The sequence below is a fragment of the Anopheles bellator genome, chromosome 2 (genome assembly GCF_943735745.2).
Source record: "Anopheles bellator chromosome 2, idAnoBellAS_SP24_06.2, whole genome shotgun sequence".
NCBI classification, from domain to species: domain Eukaryota; kingdom Metazoa; phylum Arthropoda; class Insecta; order Diptera; family Culicidae; genus Anopheles; species Anopheles bellator.
The window spans coordinates 49,758,063-49,777,949 of record NC_071286.1 but is presented as its reverse complement, the minus strand read 5'-3'; the positions used below and the strand labels follow the sequence as shown (position 1 = coordinate 49,777,949).

Here is a 19,887-nt window from a genome sequence, read left to right as displayed (position 1 = left end):
GAATGAGTATTCAAGATGAGATGATCAGACAAGGGTATCAATATGAGTATTTGCTTTTCCCATTGTGCCTGCATGGTTCTTCATTCTAACATACTTATCAGTACGTAACTACGTACCTTTCTGACCTTATCTGGAAGCCCCTTCAGCACTAGTCGTTTTCTTCGCTATGATTTAGCTGGAGACCCTTTTTTGGATCATTGTTAAACGACATCCTTGCATTGTTTCTTGAAGCAAATTTTAGGCTTATCGGAAAAGCACCTTTTCCATTAAAAAAAGGAAACATTGTTCTCTCTCTCTTCCCCACTCTGACCAAATCTGTGCACTCTGGGCATTGAAATAGATTAGGGCTTGTTTCGGTGTCGAGATGGATATGGAGGATTCGCATATCACTCCATGACATTACGCATAAGATTCTGCAATCTTTATTCGTTACAGATATAAACGAAACAAACATTCCCTGTTGAAAAATGGGTGAGCTGAAATGTAGCTTCTCTGTGATAAAATTTTTTGTGATAAAAATACTCTTTTAATGCTACTGAAGAGCTTATGTGTTTGAACAAGCCGAGGATATGAACTAGGATGCTGTACAACTACGTCCTATTGTAAGAGATACGGTGAACAACCACTAATGCGGTGCAAACCAAAAGAAAGGTGTTGTGTGCTTAAGTGTTGGCGGAACATAAGTGGATGGTTGTTGAGCACCTTCACACTCGTCCTATTTCTTACTTAGCTCGAGTCAACATGCGTGCCATCGCCACAGAAAGCGAACACGACACCTCGTTCAAGACTGTTGCGAGACATTGGAACTTGATGCTAAGTGCCGCCAGCCGGCCAGCAAACCTAGCATGGCCAATTTTCTAGAGTAATGTTCAAACTAGCGGCTCACAATAGGAGTTTAAGACACCAAAAACAAGATATTTATTTCCCCCACATATTTATTGTACAAGGTAGAATGCTGAAAAACACCCTAATCTGCTAAATAAAAACTAGTTAAACACGCTAAAACCAATTGTGCAGTAAAGTAATAAACCACTAATAGTAAAGTAAAATAATAGTACCATTTTCTTCTCAATATTTTCAGACTCTGGGAATGTAAAATGTCTACATGGAATTATCTAGCCAAAGGATAGTTCTTTGGCTATTGCAGGCGATGGATAATGCAGTTGTTAAATATGATGCGACGATAATGAATTGTGAATTCGGTATTGCAAACCTATCTAAAATGCGTTACACTTTCCGATATGAAAACCAAAGAAATCATAAACAGTGTAGTGAACAATGTCTAGTTTTTTTCTGAGAAGTTTTACTTATAAAGCTCGACCTTACAGATTTGAGTTACACGCTTTGTGTTGTATGACCAATTGCATCGAAAGATGGAAATAAGCACATCTTGTGAGAACTGCCTCGCATGTGCACAGGTGAAATAAAATGCAAAAGAGTAGTCTCGCCACTATTATTCGCCTCGTTTCCGGAATAAGTGAAAAAAGAAAAGAGTTACGGTGATTGCTTTAACTGCGCAACAAAATGGCTGCCAGCGAGCGAGTTCTATTGCTCATAAGTTGGTTGCTGTTCATGTTTTGTTCAGTTGCCGGCCAAGAGAAAGGTAAGTGCTCATTAATTCTTTCGACAAAGACTAAACAGTGTAAACAGACTGAACAGTAATCTAAAGTAAAGGTAGAAATGTGTTGAATGTCAAGACAATGATATACAATGATAGACAATGATAAATACGGTACGGTCCGTTCTTCTAAGATTAAAAAAGTTTACGACTTTTAAAAGTTAAAGACTTTTTAAGATACTTCAAAGCCGATGTATCACTTTCTCATTCTACATGGGATAACAAACGATAACGGTTGCATATTGATGATATTTGCATTCGCAAGGAGCCTGGTGATTGGAAGAGGCAAAATTTAATTTGAAAGGCATCCACAAAGGCCCGGATGGAGCTACTACTTCTAGAATAAATGACTTATTCACGTATTGGTCACTTGGTTAAATAAATAAATGATTGATTGATTGTCGACACCAATCGAGTCTACTCAATGGTAGAAACTATCAGTACAGAGGGTGTAGGGTATAGGGGCCAACATCGATACAAAACTGGGTGATCGAAAGTGATGTGATATATCATAACTCGCACAAGTACAACAGAAAGTCACCAAGCAGTCTCTAAAAACTTGAATACGAGCCAGAGAAGGAGCTCTCTAAAAACTATGACCTACAAGTCTTAAGGGGGTGTAGAGGAAAGACCAGATTAGTCTGGTACGATGCTCAGTGTAGAGGAACGGAAAAATATCACGTACAGGGCAATGAAAAATCGGCGCAGGACGAGGGCATGCGTAAAGGCTTGCCAAGAGCTCCAGCCAGAATCCCTCTTGCAATAGACCCAACATTTGTATGAACTACTTAGCAGTCAAGTTACCGAGCAACTAGAGACTCTGCAGGCGGAGGCAAAATTGTTTCTGCAACCGACAATCGAAAAGATTCGAAGGGTCGTTCGTCGACTAAGCAATAACCAGGCAAAGACGGTTTTGTAGCCAAGCGTGCACAGAATGGGGAGATAGCAGAGAATAAAATATCGAATCAATGTCTTGTGACTGGAATCTCGGCATCATCTACCTCATACACGAAAGGGGAGCTAGGATTTCGCAACAGCACTTTTTCATCGAATTCAAAGCCGCATATGATCGCAAGGCATGAGTAAAATTGTACATGAACCTGACTAGCATCAGAATAACGGACACATTCACCAAATGAATGATGTTAGAGAATGACCACAACCATCGTCACGACCCGAGAGGATGGCAACCTGTCTAATCTCTCCGCTAACACAAAAGGTATTCTGCCAAATGGATGACCTAGCATGCCTACTGTTCAAGGTCACGTCGAAGCGGCTCAACCGGACACTGGAGTGTCGACTTCAGCGACCATCTTATAAAAGTCTTATGCTGATGACATAGACATTATAATAATAGGGATTGAGCAAGCTGCCGGTAATCTTGGTCTGCGAATAAACGAAAGCGAGACAAAATTCATGATGGTCATTTCATGGGAATAGCGGACGATGAACCTTCCCGCAAAATCTTCTTAGGCCCTGTAGATGAAAAGGAAGTGTGGAGAAAGTGGAGGAAGTTTTTGTTGCACGCCAGGATCAATACATGGGTGTATTTTGTTTTTTATTTCTTAGAAGAACGCACTGGGTCGTATTTAAAATAGACGATCGCAGTTGCAATATAACAAGAAATTAATTTAAAACATGTTCTTCTGATTCTAATGGGCTAGCCTTAACATGTTACAAGCTAATGCAAGCATCCGTTCCGTTCATGCATCAATTTCTTGATCATTGCAAGTGGTTTTAATGGAAATTCATGATGTCTCAAGTGATTAGAAAGAACTTAAATCCCAATGAAATTTATCCTAATAACTGCCTTTGTTTGAAACTTGTGTAAGCAGATTTAGAGTATAACACAAAAAAACATTTAAACTATTCTGGTATAATTGAAACGGGGGAGAGTAGGTTAGATCTAATACCAATGCAATTCTATTGCCATTAAGTTGTGCGGGTCGATAAGAAAAACACATTTTTATGGCTTGAAAAACAGTTTATTATTCAGCATGGTCTCCCTGAGGGTCTTCCCGAATACGCTTGTTCCAACGAGGCTCCAATTTATAAATTCCATCCCTGAAGTGAAAAACTGGAAGGGCTTCAAAATAGGTCTCAGCAGCTGTTACGACGTCATTATTTGATGAAAAACGCTTTTCACGCATGATTTTTTTGCTTCTGAAAACAGATGGAAGTCGCTAAGGACCAAATTATCTTATAGCAGAGTGCATTGCCCTGATGAAAGAGAATGTTTTTCTCCTGCAAATCGGATCTTTTATCACGAATTTTGCATTTCAGTTGGTCTAAAAGGTTACAACAACAATCGAAAGTTATTCTTTTTGCGGTTTGCAAGTCCGCTAACAAAATTCCATTCTCATAAAAAAACTGATGCTAACACCTTCTTGGGCAATTTCTAGAAACGGACGGACTCGTTTCGAAGCCGAAGAAACAGGTTCACACCACTCTTTAGCCTCTTGTTTTGATGACAGCCCCATTTCTCGTCCATAGTGATGAATCGACACACAAAAACCGCTTTATCCTTTCGAAAACGCTTTAAATGTTGTCGAGAAAGTTGGATTCGTTTGCGTTTTTGTTCAATTATTGCGGCCATTTTGGGCACAGCTTCATCCTATACTAGGCTAGGCCTTATACTTTTTATAAATCTCTTTCAGTCACTCGACAATTTTCCAATACGACATTCAGTATTTTTTCTAAACAAAGAATGATGTGATAGATTGAAATGAAACTTCGCATACGTTCCATGTGAACAAAAAAAATGGGTTGGCAGCAGCCTTTGTTATTGAAGCGCCAAACCTATTGAGCGGGCTAGTATTGAATTCCAGACATAATAGGTTGAAGCAGATTTTCACTTAGTTCCCAAAAGTTACGATATAAAGGAACCATCCGAAGCCCATGAGGTTTACGATCATCTACACCATGTCTTCAAATCACATTTACCAATAGCCGTCACATTGTGTTTTCGGCCATCGTCCATCGTCCATTAATTAAACGAAAATATATGATGGATAACGATATTCGGCTACAGCTGTTCACAAAGGTCGGTTTTCCTGCATGCTCGGTGTGTTAATTCAATACAAACTCCATTAAGGTTATTATTACTTCCTCCATTTGGTCACTCGCCCCTCAATTAACGCCCCAAAAAACGAATACCTACGAGAGATGCAAACAAGAAAGTCTTGTTGAATAGAAGTACTAAAACTGGCCATAGAAAACTAGAGCATCCGATTAGGATTAAATTCGACTACATCTTTAACGCACCATGAAACTACTTTATATCAAAGCTTTCTTTATTAAGCCAAATACGGTGAAAAGCAGCAGGGTCCATCAGTTTGCTCGGCTTTTATGGTGTTTGTAGCTCAAATTTGGCCGGATCTTGCAATTAGTTTTACTGTCAAAAAAATTGTTGACGATTATCTAACAGTTCAAACTTTGAAGATAACTGTTTTCAATTCTATCAACAATCCATTTTACAATTTTGCTTAACTTTAATTATGTCCAATACTCATACGAAATACTGGCAAACAATCTCTTACATTGGCTGACAATTACAGCCTATATTCTTCATCTACTTGGGTTTGGCGAGTCCTCAACAAGTTTAAAATCTTCACAAAACCCTTATTGCGAATAGAAGCGTGCATTGACGATTGAATCCTCGTGTGCGGGGTTGATGTGTTCGATGATTCCAATTCTGGTCAAAGGCGAAGTTGGGTAGAGGAGCGATGCAACCGTGTAAAATCCAGAAGGGTGCGATTACTGCTTGTGTGTAGATGACGAAGAGTTCGATTCTTGAGCGCAAACGCGTTTCGTTTGTCTGTCTCTCTTTTCCTGCATATTTTGCTCATTTTCCCAGCCTTGTTTTCACTGATTTTCAATGTCCCAGTCAAAACGGCATTCAGAAACGGAGGAGCTGAGCGCATCTCTCGCACACAGACAAACGACACACAGGAAAAGCAGCTTTGGAAGTATTGGTAAATTTGGAACCATTTGGTTTGCAAAATTTGTGTTTAATTTTTGTTTAATTTTGGTTTGTATCGTGTAGTCACATAAACTGTTTAATTTTACGTGACTTACTTGAATTGAATTGAAGACGTCAGGTAATTCCTGTAAAGTTTTAGCAGGGCCAATGTTGATTGATAAACAAGCTTTGCGAAACTTTTATAACTTTCACTATCTATATAATAATGTTTTTCGTTGACTTGTTACTCATAGTCAGCCTTCAATTATTGGTTATGGTTACTTTGGTTATTTGTTATGCCCCCGTTGGTAGAGCAGTCTGCAACGCTCGTCATTGTCACGCAGCTGGTCATGGGTTCGATTCCCGTGGTCATGGGCGCGGAGTCAACAATCCCGTCCGTGAAAACGAACCGTTGCAGAAAGCAATGGAGTCCAACATTGTTTCTAGTGCAGGATAAGATATCTCAGCGGTCTCAGAGGGTCAGCGGTCGTTGCCGATAGAAGAAGAAGATAATAATTTAAAGGCTTTTATGCTACTAGGAAGATGTCCAAAAGTGTCGTGTTTGGTTTCAACGGTGTTGCAGCTATATCCGTCAAAATAAAATTAATATTCGTAGATGCTTGCGCTGATTCACACTAGAGCCATAATAGCCAATTTCACGGCATAAATTGGGTGAGACTCAAAACATGGTTCGATTGTTGAGTTGGAGTATCCGAAGCCTCCACCAATTACCACCATCCACCTCTCTCGAAGACTTTAAAGATTAGTTATACCACCTCTGTAGGAGGTGTCTGTATTGAAGAATGAACTTAAAGTATCCGATAAGTTTGCTGCTAATAGTAATCGAAAGTGTACTAAGGTACAATCAAGGATCTCCAAATCATTGTTTAATTTTTAAATGTTCGATTTGGATCCTGTCTTTGGCAAGGCTTTAAAGATATCACTCACCAAAGGGTTTGATACAGAGAAACGGATCAAGATGCGAAGTACGAATTATTCATAAGGATGTTTTAGCGGCATCACTCCAGCCATCACTTCCAACGGCAAATGAGTATGGGCGAGGTGGATGACGTTCTATTTTACTTTTTAAATGAATAATTTCATATGAAAGTATATGAAATTATCCAATAAACAGTTTATTATTTAGTAAACAGCAGACGAGCTTTATTGAATTCTTCTATTTAAAATTCAATTAACTAAAAAAGTAAATAAAAACACGTCGTAATTGAATCTTCTAATTAAAATATTTAGTTAATTTTACTATCCAAGAAATAAACGTATGATAGAATTAGAAAGCGGTACAATTCAGTATAGGCGTGACACAAACTGAACAAATTATATAAATTGGCTAAAAATCTCGTGAAAATCTCTGTATGGTCAACTGTGATCAACTTTATTCAAAGTCGTTTCAGATTTTTTGCAGCCAACTAGCATTTCAGAATACGTCGTGTGCTTGCCCAGTAAAATCATAAAACAAACCAACAATCCAACCACACCAAATGAAACAGAAACTGCGTGCATGAAACAGATTGGATCTAGACAGTGATACACTGCTGGTTTGTGATTGATTGACATGGCAATTGAGCGTCTATCTATTGGCAATTGAGCATAAGTGGGACTTCATGGGTTCAAACAAACAGAGCATATGACTCAGCTTGGTACTACACGTACCATTGAACGATTCCTACCGCAAATGCAAATGAATCCCTGAAGATGAGGCACAGAAAACGTTATTGTTAAAAGAATGCAAGAGATTCTATGATTGTGTGTGAGATGATTGTAAATATTTATGTGTTTATACAACAACTGTACTGCAAAGATTCTAGTTGTAGAAGTTTATTATGCTGATGACTGCTTAACACCGGCAAGGTTATACATCCCATATCAAATACGGCATTCGTGGAGCACAACTATGCTTTACTTATGAAATATTGGGTTGCATAAAATGAAATCCATTATTTTCTCGGTATATGGTTTTAATGATCTATATTTCGTGAAGTATCGTCGACCCGCTTCAGTTATTTTTGGTGTGCATCAAATTTCTAACTGTCTTTCAAATTTCTAAGTCTTGGCGAAACGGAATGAAATCGACCCATTTCTTACACGTATGTGTACTGGGAATGATAAGTGGCATATATACGACAATACTGTCTGAAAACAATCGTGGTCTAAGCGCCATGAAGCAGCTTAACCAGTGGCCAACCCAGGACTAACGGACGGAAAGGTTCTACTGGGTATATGGTGAGACTTGAAAGGAGTGGTTCATTATGAGTTGCTTTCATGTGGTAAAACACTAAGTTCAGATTTCTACTGTCAAAAAATGCACTGTTCGAAGATAGCAATTGTTGCCTTCATAATTCCTCTTTAGTAGACGTCTTGGTCATTATTGGCGAAAACTCGAGCATTCTATTTCCTCCATGCTTTCTTGATCTCAATTTCTTATCACTCAGGAAGTTTTACAATGCGTGAAAAAGGTGATAAGCGCTTGGTCCTTGGTCCTGAATATTTGATCTTCTCCCTCGTTCTGCTGAAGCGACTTGTCGCATACGTTGCCGAGATAATGAGATACTATTCAGATTTTCACCATGCGGCAGATCCTTAAAGAAATGATTGTGTACAATCGAGACAACTTAATCGATCTTACCTCTTAATCGATTTCAAGGCCGCATATGGCACCATAGCCCAAGTAAATTGTATGAGACCATGACTAATTTCGTTACACCGGCCAAATTTACCAGACTTGTTTGAATGACCAACGTCACGAGGCAAATGAAGGATGATGAAAAGCTCTTTATTACCTTCGCTACCACCAAGCCCCAAGCCTAGCCTAGATGACCTAGCTTGACTCCTCTTCAACACCGTGCTAAAGCAAGCCATCCGGGACTTTGAAGTGGAGTCCTCAGAAACCAAAAACTTCAACTCCAGCCAGATCCTGGCCTATGCTGATAACATAGGCATTATAGGTCAACGGCTCTCCGATGTAGCTCATGCTTAGATAGGGATTGAGCAGCCAACAGGTCGTTCTACAGTTTGTGATCACCGTTTCGCTCACATATCGTGTCGAGGCGTTCGACGATCGGCGGGGGTTATAAAAAACTTTTATAGTCCAACAAATCGAAGCATCGAAGTCATGGACTCTGTCCAAAACTGACGAAACGCTCTTAATCGCGTCGGAGAGAAAGATGCTCAGATTGATATTTCGCCCCAAATATGCGGAGAGATAATGGAGAAATCACTACAACAACGAACTTTACGCAATTTCCATTGTCGTGCAACGCGAACGCTGCGCTAGGCTCCGGTGGGTCAACCGTGATTTCCGTCACTTGTTTCCATAACCCAAATATGAAGCAATTTGTTCGATATCATATCTTAAAACGATTTCAAAATTTTGATTGTAACGAACGTCCGAATTTATACCTATAACAATTTTGGGAGCTGCGAAGATCGAAGGATAGACTAGTCATACTATAAATCAAATCTCGGATAAGAGAATAAACTTCCGAACTAAGCGGAAAATATCATAAGCTTTGGGGAAAAAATGTTATGTTTAAATTGATCAAGCAAGAAAAATTAAAGTTTTCAAGCAGCGTTGCTATTCGTTGATGGTTAGTTTGCAAAAACTGTATGCAACAAAAAAAATCAATTTTAGATTTAAAAATAATGGAATACTGATTTATGCAATGAAATTTAATTTTTTTTCTTATATTTCCATGATTTCAAAGATTCGAAGAAAAATTACGAAATCAGAATGTGTAAAAAATTTATACAACCGTAAGGATCGTAACGTGATATATTTTGCTTGGCCTAACTGAACGTCAACCCTGCGTGGGAACACATAATGCCAGACCGTAGTACAAAAGCGAAATGGTCTCATCAGTGCAGGTTTATTAAATTGAAAATACCGGTAGTAGACAGCCCTTTCATGTATTCCCAAAGCCCACCGCAGTATTGTATATTTGCATACTTGGAAAGAGTATGTACAAAATGTGCCCATCTGTACCTATTTCAAACGTTGATGTTCCGGTTTCTGCGAAACAAACTGATGACCAAAAGTTCCCTTACATTTCGTTTTTTCGAAAGACTGCTTCAAGCTTCTCTTAAACGTAAAAGGATTTTTGTTGAACTGTGTCGTAGAGAAATGCTGAGTGTTTTCGTTGGTTCGTTAGAAGGGTTTCCCCCAATAAGGGGTTGAGAACGAAACGTTGAGCAAGTTAGTCCTTAAAGAACAGCTCCCATAGATACTGTTGAAAAATGGAAAAAGGCTCCTTCAGATTGTCTTATGCTGCTGACTAAATTTATCAATTTAAGGTTAAGAAAGAATGTGGTAGCTTGTTCGTACAACGTCAGACTTGTTTTTACAACGAACCTTCATTATGAAATAGAAATAGATGTTAAAGCAAGAAGGGTTTTCACTGTGGCTTATTCTGTTTTTGTTCACTAAAAGTTCTATCTATAATATTTGTAAAACGTTTCATTCGCCAGTCGGTCTTGAGATAAAAGCCCATTCATCAGAAGCACACTGACACAAAAACAACGAAAGTTCGCAAAACTCTCATTCCGATTTGTTGAAAACATGGTGTGTTGACTTTTGAATAATAACCCTTCTTATTTCTACCTGATTTGAAGAATCGAAGAATGGCAGACAGTAGTGAGAAATAAGCAAACAGACTAAGAAATGAAAAAAGTGATCAAACTGCTCAAACAAAATTTGAATAAACAAATTTAAATGAATTTCAAGAGTCCCATTGATATTGCCTCCCGTTGATGGAGCAGTTTATTGGATTTGGTTTATCCCATTTTTAGAACATAACAGATTTACTAAACATTGAATTGTTTGAAATAAATTGAAAGAAACCAAAACAAAAAGATTTCTGCATAGCACATCATTAAATCGTATCGTAGAATTGTAAGCAGCCTTTAAAAAAATTTCCGAATCTTCCTTGTTCGAAGAGACATCGAAGACATCGAAGAGCTCAGTTTACATTTGTAAAAAGGTTTGTCTTTTGTCAACATCAAGGTGGAAGCAGTAAAACGCAGAAATAAATGGTTACTGCAAATAATGAAAATACCAGAAACGCTAATTAAGTAGGGGCAAGATAAAAGCTCATCAAAAAGTAACTGTCCAGCTGCAGGAAGTCCGAAGATTGACAGAGTTTATTTACTCCAATTGTTTCGTTCAGCTCGTTCTGATACGTACTTTCAGTTTGTTTAGAGCGAACACGAACAACATTTAGGTGCTGGTGGTATTTTAAATCAAACAAACGATGCTTATTGCTTATTCGAAAAAAAGAAAGAACGCCGTGAAGAGAGAGAAAAGGAATGTACAGGGTGGTCAAATGGATTATTTTAATGAAAGAAAGTTGAGTTGGTGGCATATTTGTAAATTTGGTGGTGAGGTGAGTAAATTGATCAGCCTCAAGAAGCGAATGAAAATTTGTGGATACTGTCTGAGCCTGAGCCTACTGTCTGAGTAAATAGTGAGTCACTTTCTGCTCAACTTCGATATTTACTAATTGGTGTTTATTTGGTAGTGGAAACAAAACTTTGCCTAACGATTTAAGGTTCAAACGTGTGGTATGACATGTTCAACAAAGATCGAGCGGTTTGCATCTCATCACTTTGCTCAAACAATAAACAATGATCTGTGCTCGTGTTTTCTTGGAGATGTCCAATCGAACGTAGTGAAGAAGTAGCAATTTGCAGAAGCATGCTAATTATTGTGAATATAAAATAAATATACAATGTAAAAACCGTTCAATCAGTATGCAAAATATGTATAAAGTATATATTTCTATTACTTGTTCAAATAAAAGTGATCCAGGGATCACAGTTAACTGCTTTCTATACCTTCTAGCTGAAACTTTACACATGCAGAAAATATTTTATGTATTCCTGAATTGCTTGTATTCCGGAAATTAAATGTGATGTCTATTTTTATCTTTTGGCGATTTTGTATTTTACGTTTGAAAATTACAAGGTGCAACAAGCTTTGTTTCCTCTTATTTGGAATCTTACCGAAATACACCACCTTTAGGCACATGTGCAGATAATAAAGCTGATGAAACACAATTATATCTACCACAGTAAAATGCATTGTGTAAAATTGAGTGAATTGTTATTATTAGTGAATTATTATTATGAATGAACTATTTTATGTGATGCAATAAGTAAAATCGTTAGCTTTTTTGTAATTATTGCTACCTACTGTTTTAATTCTAATCGACAGCAAACCTAACCAACCCCACAAAAAAGCGTCAACATTGATTAGAATATAATCATGGACCTCTGCAATAATAAAACACGACGAAAGAAACTCGTTTAAGACTTAAAGCAACAAACATGTACAATCAATTTTGGCTCTTTATTTAACTATAAAAACATAATCGAAAATAAGTAAAGCTCGTTTGTTTGATAATTGTAAATGTAATAGTAAGCCGTCTGAAAAGGGAATGCGATTGTGACAATGGATTAAGTGTAACAAACAAATATGTTGATTGTTATTTTTAATTACAATGCAACTACAATGCAACAATGCAAAAAATATGCATTGTCTGATTTTGTCCGTGATTCTATGTGCCGTAAAAATGTATTTGTAGATGTTAGTTGTTTGTACCATGGAAATAAATGTGCGATTTTTGTTCAAATTCTATTTTGGTATACTCGGAAAATGTTTGCGTCTGTCGAGAAGTATGGTGTACTAAGTTTAAAGCAACACGTCGGCCAAATGCGTTTTGCTAATTAGCGTAAGCTGTATGAGTATGCGGAAGCATCGTCTTGCAAACGCGAATGGAGCAGCCATCTTTTACAATAACAGCATTGTTGAATGAAAACTTTGGAACTATATGTACTGTGTATTTTGGTTCCTTGCGTTATCATTTTCAAACCTGTTCGGTCCTGTTTTCATACCACATTCGCTCTTCAGTTGGTTCGCTAGGGAAGTTTTCTCGTGTTTATTAATAAAAATAAAAACAAAATATCTTTGGAATCTTAAAATACACAACACAATTCTATAGCTGTGACCTATTATGCGACTTTTTATTTATTTTAAAAGTAATTGGATTACTCTTAAAACAGAATAAGATGTTGCTCGAATATTTTTATGCCAATATCTGTCATTTTTGTATGTATTACGCTCTTCGTTTAGTTAAATTTTTTATAGCTCATTGTTTCAAATTGATTTGTGTCATGAATCATAAAGTATTTCAGAATGTGGCAGTATTTAATAAATCGAACACAAATTTTGTATATTCTACATGTAACGAAAATTTAGATAAATCCACTTCTTGAAGGAATATATTAAGTTCAGCTACGCCCCCCATAGACTGTCCCATAAGCAGAGAGCGAGAATAAGACAAAAGGGAAAACTAAGACTAAACCTGAGGGCATCGATATATTTTGCTACCGTTTTTATTTGCAATAGTTTCTAGTATGATTAGGTCCGCGATGGCCCGCGATATTGATTTATGTTTTCAATTGTAGAGGAACGAACTGGAGTGTATAATACCCTTCAAATTGTTCCTTTTCTCGATCTCGGTCCGATACAGGTGCTTCGGTTTCTCTAATTTCTGATCCGCACGGGTTTATTTCCAGCCGCGATGTGCACGCACTACTTCCGACAAATGTTTGTTCATTTTCGAACATCGATCTGTGTGTTCTATACGATCCTATACGTTCTATGTTCTCTATACGATCTATAGGATCTATACGATCTATATACGATGTTCTATACGATCTGATCTATACGAACTACATCTCCAACTACTTCCTTGAGCACACCATGTGCTTAGGCAACTCCTAGGATTTCCCCGCTGACCGGCGTGTGCTCATCTTATCAGGTTCAGATGTCTTTTTGATACAGGTGTTTCCGAAAATAACAGACTCTATCAAGAATCAGCTTCACGTGCTGCTAACGCATAAGCGATTTGCGTTGTTTTCTAGTGTTCTACAATCTGTGGAGTTCTTTTTCTTTCTTGATAAACTGAGAGGATTGTAATAGTAATTGACTGTTATTTGGTGTTGTTGATCCCATCAATCTTTCGCATCATGTTCGACCATAGCTTCGTAGTCACACTGCGACATACAATATTTATTTGCGACAAACATTTATTTTATCAATGTATTATCCATATTGACATTATCATAAACATTCATCTCCATTTAGTTTTATAATGATTCTATCTTCTTGTTTTTCCAGTCTCCGAGATCCCCAAAATTACCGAACATCCTTTAGACGTGATAGTGCCTCGTCATGAGCCAGCCACGTTGAACTGCAAGGCAGAAGGCACACCGGTACCAATAATTACTTGGTACAAGGATGGTGAGCCGATTAAAGCCGAACAGGGTTCCCGCAAAATCATGTTGCCCGCTGGAGGTTTATTTTTTTTAAAGGTAAGAAAACACAGTCCCTGTTCTACACTTAGTCCCTACTATCGATTATTTTATATTAGAGGAACGGACAGAGCTGTATGTATATCCCAATTGTTGTGCCTTCCAATTTTCAATTTCCATCCTTTCGATTCCGAGCAATATATTTGCCGCAGGTCGTTACATTATCATGAGCACCAGCATCAAGTAGGGTGGATACCTGATATTTCGGAAGTGTTTCCTTTCGTGTTTTCGATATTCCTTTCCTAAACATTTGTTTTACGGTTTGTTTTTTCCATTTCTATCGTTAAAAACTATTATTTTTTCGATTCTAATGCTGGATTATTAACATCACATAAGCGGCAAACAATTATTCAATTCTTATGCATCACACACAACTGTAATACCTTCAATCTGCAGTTGCGTAAAGAATTTTTATAGTAGCAGTAAATGTTGTATGCTTACTGTCTACGCAGGCATAGGACACCTCGTTTAGTTGGAAGAACATTGAGCCCTTGTTCAAAGGATAGTATTTTTGGATATAAGTTTTTGAAAATGCCCCGTAAAATAACAACAGTTATAATCGTATACTAAGATCGATGTTCAATACATTTTTTCACATAGTTTTTTTTTATTTGCAAATGCCTATATGGACACTCGGCCAGATAAGTTGAACTTTGGTAATGAGATGATGTTTGATTTTCCAGGTCGTGCACTCACGTCGTGAAAGCGACTCCGGCGTGTATTGGTGCGAAGCGTCTAGCGAACTTGGAACAGCGAGAAGTCGTAACGCGACTCTTCAAGTGTCTGGTAGGTACTAGAGACTAAGTATATAGCAATAACTAAATAACAACGGAAACCAGTAGCTTAAGTTGTCAGGAGCAGACATTTCTTATTGTGTCCGCGCAAAACAAAACTTTCAGACCATATTAAATACCTAATGAAAGTGTGAGCCCAAATCGCGTGAAAATTCGGCAGTACTAACGCCAATTCATGGTTTTTGGGTAGAGTCTTGCCCACAGGCATACAAAAAAGTTCAAATCGGAAAACGAAAGGTTCGTTAAAGGTTTGTTAGCAATAGTCATAGGAAGTGCAACTTACGTCGTAGGTCACATAAATATAATGTTTACCACACCTGCTACAGCGAGACGAGAGCAAGAAATTATCACCTTACAAATCGACCGCTTTGTTCCACTAAAAATCAGGCACGACTAATCATGGACAAAGCTCAACCCACAAAAACTTAAATTCTCAGCAGTTCAAAAATTTCTTTTTCTTCTTTGGGCCTCTGCCATGATAAGTGATTCTACTTTTTATCCGGCAATTACATACAACCACCGACCGTTTTACAACCAACGAACACATAGGTCAAAATTGACCAACAAAAAATAAAATTAACGATAAACCAGCAAACTAAAATAAACGAAAGAAGCTCCATATTCAAAATATTTCTTATGGTAATAACAACAACGACGGAAACGTAAGTGACTATCAATTCAGAAGAAAGAGCAAGCAGGATAGACAGGATGAAACAAGGTGTGATTTTTCCCCTCTTTTTCTACCTTGTTCTTTCTAGTTGGAAAACTAAGATATAAATCATTGACTTTCGGACAACATTTAGGAACATTCTGTTACCTTGGTTTTCGACGTTGAAACAGAAATTCTGAAAACATTCATACTTTCGCTGGGTATGCCACCAGTGACGATTCTAATAAAACGAATGTCAAAGCCAAAGATTAATGGCTCACGCTATCGTAACGGTAATGCAGTTCAGATTTCATTCATAGCTAAATGTTTGTTTTCTGCATAGAAAACGTTTATGTCAGAAGCATAGAATCTAGTGGCACCTGTGCTACTTGAAGCTATTTATGGAGCGCTGCTTGAGACATGCAATTTTACGTTTGAGTTTGCGATCTAGCAAAAACGATGCTTTTATTCGTCTCCTCCAATCATGGGGAATGCCAGCAGGAAGCAATGGTATTTTACTTCATGAAATGAAACGAAATTGTGAATGTGAATAAAAAATCCTTTTCGTGCATGCATAAAATGTGTTCCAGAAACATACGATAAACCGTAAACGTTTTGTTTCCAATTAAACTTTTTTGGAACAAAATCTTCTCTTTCTTAATAGTATGTCTCTTTCTTAATAATTACAGTAACAACTATAACTTTCAACGAATACTGACATTTCCGATGTCCAAAAAATAACTTTTCATAAAAACGACTAAAACAAAAAATTGTAAAAAACGTAAAAATGATTACGGTGGCCTGTCGCAGAAAGAAGGTTTTACAGGAAACATTGCATTACATTAGAGTCAAATATATTTATGAAGGGGTCGTTGGGTGAGACTACGAGTGCTTGGGTGAGATGATATCAAAATTGCACCAATATAAGGTGCACCGTTGAGCGTGCTAGGGAAATGTATTTTGATAGAAGAGGCAAAAGAAAATCATCGAAGCGTACGAAGAATAATAGCAGCATAGAGCGTTTTCCAGGATAAAACTGTGACAGAATATTTATTCGAGCTCTGCTCATAAATAAAAGGGTCTCAGTTGTTTACGTACGGTTATGCACTAATGCAATCCTTTTGTGCTAATATTATTTTTCGTCAACAGCATTCGCCGAAAATTGTATGTTGGGAACATAAACAACAACCTTTATAATGAATTCGTATGTTTAGAGCATTTGCTTGTATGCTCATTTATTTTATTTTTCAGTATTTATTTTATTGTAAAATACAACATCTCACATAAATTGATAAACTTAACTTATGTTTCGTAAGTGCTGGGCGATGGCAAATCAATCGTTTTGATACTATAACCAACTGTTTACAGACTAGAAGCCACCTGTCATTACGCATATTTCTTAATGGCACGCTAACGCACGTTTGAAATTGTGTAGCCTGTGAATACATTTTAGACAAGGATATTTATTCCTGGTGTTCACCTATACGTTAACTTCTTACACTACGCCTGCAGTATGAGCTCAGACGATATGGTGTGCACCCAGAGAATGTAGATGAGCCATAAAATATGCAACATCACTGAAAAGTGACGCCAGTAACGCCAATACCAAGTAACAGTGTGTGAGCAAATGCAGAGGAAAACCCGTCTGCAACTGTGCTGAGACACCATCGTTGGGATCAGAATACGCGCACCAAATAGGTGACGGTGAAAAAAGTATTCTTTGTTCCGTGCAAGGACGTCGAATATAATTTTTTTAGGAGATGGACATGTAGGCTGGCGGTGCGAATACGTCTACAAATAACTTTCCTCCTGTGTTTAAACACTCATTTGTGAAAACCGTTTAAAATGTAAAATTAGATCGATTTTATTACTTTTATATGTTTTCCTTAAAGCAAAGGCTATGCAAATTTTACGCAAACACTTCACGGTAATTTGTGTAAGCATCTCTACAATCCTACAAAGACTAAATACAAGAGAAGTTTTCTGAGCATACGGCTCAAATTGACTAAAGGCAGTTAGACTAAAAAATATCGGACAAACAAATATACAAATTGCCGTGTTCTCTTTCTTCTTTTCTCCGTCTTGATAACCTTTTATTCTTTATTTTATTTTTTCTCTTTTATTCTCCGTCTTGATAACCACAACTATAAAATGCTGCTGAAAAAACCTGGATTTTCCCTTCCATGGAAAAATGAACTAGTTAAGCGCGCTAGTAAGCGCACAGTACAGGCAGGCAGTTTGTAGTACATGCCTGGAAATGTAGCACCCTTCCGACCTTGAGGACAAAGGGGGCGTTCAATAAACAAAATGCTGTGAAATTGTGCTACAATCTACAATCCAATCAGAAAACGGAATAGTCCGTTTGTTTACCAATCATAACTAATTACAGAAGAACGGATTGGGCCGTATTAATCGTTGACGAGTTGAAATTAGTATGAAAGTGCTTAATTAACGCCACCTATATTTCCTGTTCTGAAACTACGTAAGAAGTGAATTTTTGTTGGTCAAGGATAATTTTGTTTTGCATATTGTTACTTGAGGTTTAGGTCATAGAGGAATAATGTTCCTTAGACGGTAGCGTAAAAAAATCCAAGATTTTCAATATTATCTACAAGTCCATTCAATTTATTTTCTATAAGTCATAGGAATTATGATATTCGACAAATGATTTTTGGGTCTCTCTTACAATATGGCTTATTTCATAATGACGCGTTACTCGAACGATTGGGAGGACGGTGAAGATATATTTGCACCTATTGGTACCCACTCAATGACCGTGCTATATAAGCTTTGAATAAACTAAATCGTAACTAACTCATCACGGTTTAATATTCCGCGCTTCATAGGATACAAAAGAAATAGCTACAAAAAATGTAGCCATTTACCCTGAGGCAGGAATACTCTGTAATAAGGATAAGAGCTAAGATTACCGTGCGTGAGAGATTGGTTATGGAAAAGTTTTGCGAGTCACGTTCCTTACATTGTAATCGGCAAAGCAGCGCATGTCTCGTTAGAGGCCCTGTTCCATTTGCAGCCAAGCGTCTTAGATATTTTTGGCTAGGAAAATCACGACCAGAGTTAAGCCTGGTCATTCATTTCATTGAGGATGCGTTAAGCATATTTTTCGCTGAGTTCAGTTTTCCTTACTGGGTATCGTCTTCTTTTCTTAAATACTACTTCGTGCCGTCATGCTCGATATTTCACGTTTACGAAGCTGTCCTACAAACCCCGGTAGTCTAGTCTGTCCGGTAGTACGATAGTAGGATTAAGACTTTGTTGTTCTGGACGCGTACACGCATCTTTATCCGTACGCTCAGTCCTTTCAAAACCACGTGGCATATGGAACGAATTCATGACGTTTCGACTAAACCTATTTATTTATTAATATTCATTTGGGCAACGTTTTCCTGCTCTTTTTTATTTCAGTTTTGCGAGAGGAGTTTCGGTTAGAGCCACAGAATACAAGAGTCGCCCAAGGTGAAACAGTGTTACTAGAATGTGGTCCTCCGAGGGGATCACCAGAGCCCACGGTTTTCTGGCGCAAAAATGGTCAAACTTTAGATTTGGCTAATACAAAACGGTAAGTTCATACTGCTGCAATCAAGACCAAATATTCACGTAATAACCACCCTGCTGCAAAATTACAAATTTTTCCCAAATTTTGACATAAAATGTTACGATGTTACGCCTAAATAGCCTGCTACTGCAATATCTTTACTAACTTCATATTCAAATAGATTCTTACTTTATTACCGATCATTGCCAAAGGGACATTAACATTGACATTTGTTTTTAACCCTCGCTCCGCGTGGCGCACGGAACGCGTCGTTTTAAAATAAATCACTATTTTCAGGATCCGCATCGTTGACGGGGGTAATCTGGCAATACAAGATGCTCGCCAGTCCGACGATGGTCGATATCAGTGTGTCGCCAAAAATATCGTCGGTGTTCGGGAATCGACTGTAGCTTTTTTGCGGGTACATGGTAAGCTGAGCAAACTATTTTAATAAATATTCACTGTTTGTTGTTAATCAGTGATCGATGTTTTGCAGTGAAACCCTTCCTGATACGAGGGCCACAGAACCACACGGTCGTGGCAGGTAGTTCGGTCGTGTTCCAATGTCGGGTCGGAGGCGAACCTCTACCGGATGTTCTTTGGAGGAGGTCGGCATCTGGTGGAAATATGCCTCTAGGTACGTATTTGCCGCACATTTCATTGCTCGGTTACCGGAAACGGAACCGGACTAAGGATGATTTAACTAGGTATACGGCAACAAGAGTGATATGATACTATCTGTGATGTCTATGCACTGGCCACTCAAAAGTCTGGTCACTAACATTGTACACTGTTGCTATACATAAATATTGTATACTGTAATACTGCAGTATTGTAAAATTCGTAATTTCCGAACTTTACTGTTCGTCAGGTTTGCTTAGCTAAGCCTACCGATTATATATGTTAGCAAAATTTGAATTA

General features: G+C 37.8%; 1 protein-coding gene across 1 annotated transcript in view; it reads left to right on the top strand.

Annotated features, from left to right (window-relative positions):
- Positions 1 to 1,524: 1,524 nt before the first annotated feature.
- Positions 1,525 to 19,887, top strand: part of LOC131207649 (roundabout homolog 2-like) — a 22,378-nt gene continuing 4,015 nt past the window's right edge. Inside the window, exons 1-6 of the mRNA XM_058200272.1 lie at positions 1,525 to 1,603; positions 13,774 to 13,967; positions 14,651 to 14,753; positions 18,837 to 18,990; positions 19,264 to 19,394; positions 19,463 to 19,603. Of these exons, the coding sequence (XP_058056255.1) occupies positions 1,525 to 1,603; positions 13,774 to 13,967; positions 14,651 to 14,753; positions 18,837 to 18,990; positions 19,264 to 19,394; positions 19,463 to 19,603 (802 nt within the window). The remainder of the gene's footprint in view (positions 1,604 to 13,773; positions 13,968 to 14,650; positions 14,754 to 18,836; positions 18,991 to 19,263; positions 19,395 to 19,462; positions 19,604 to 19,887) is intronic.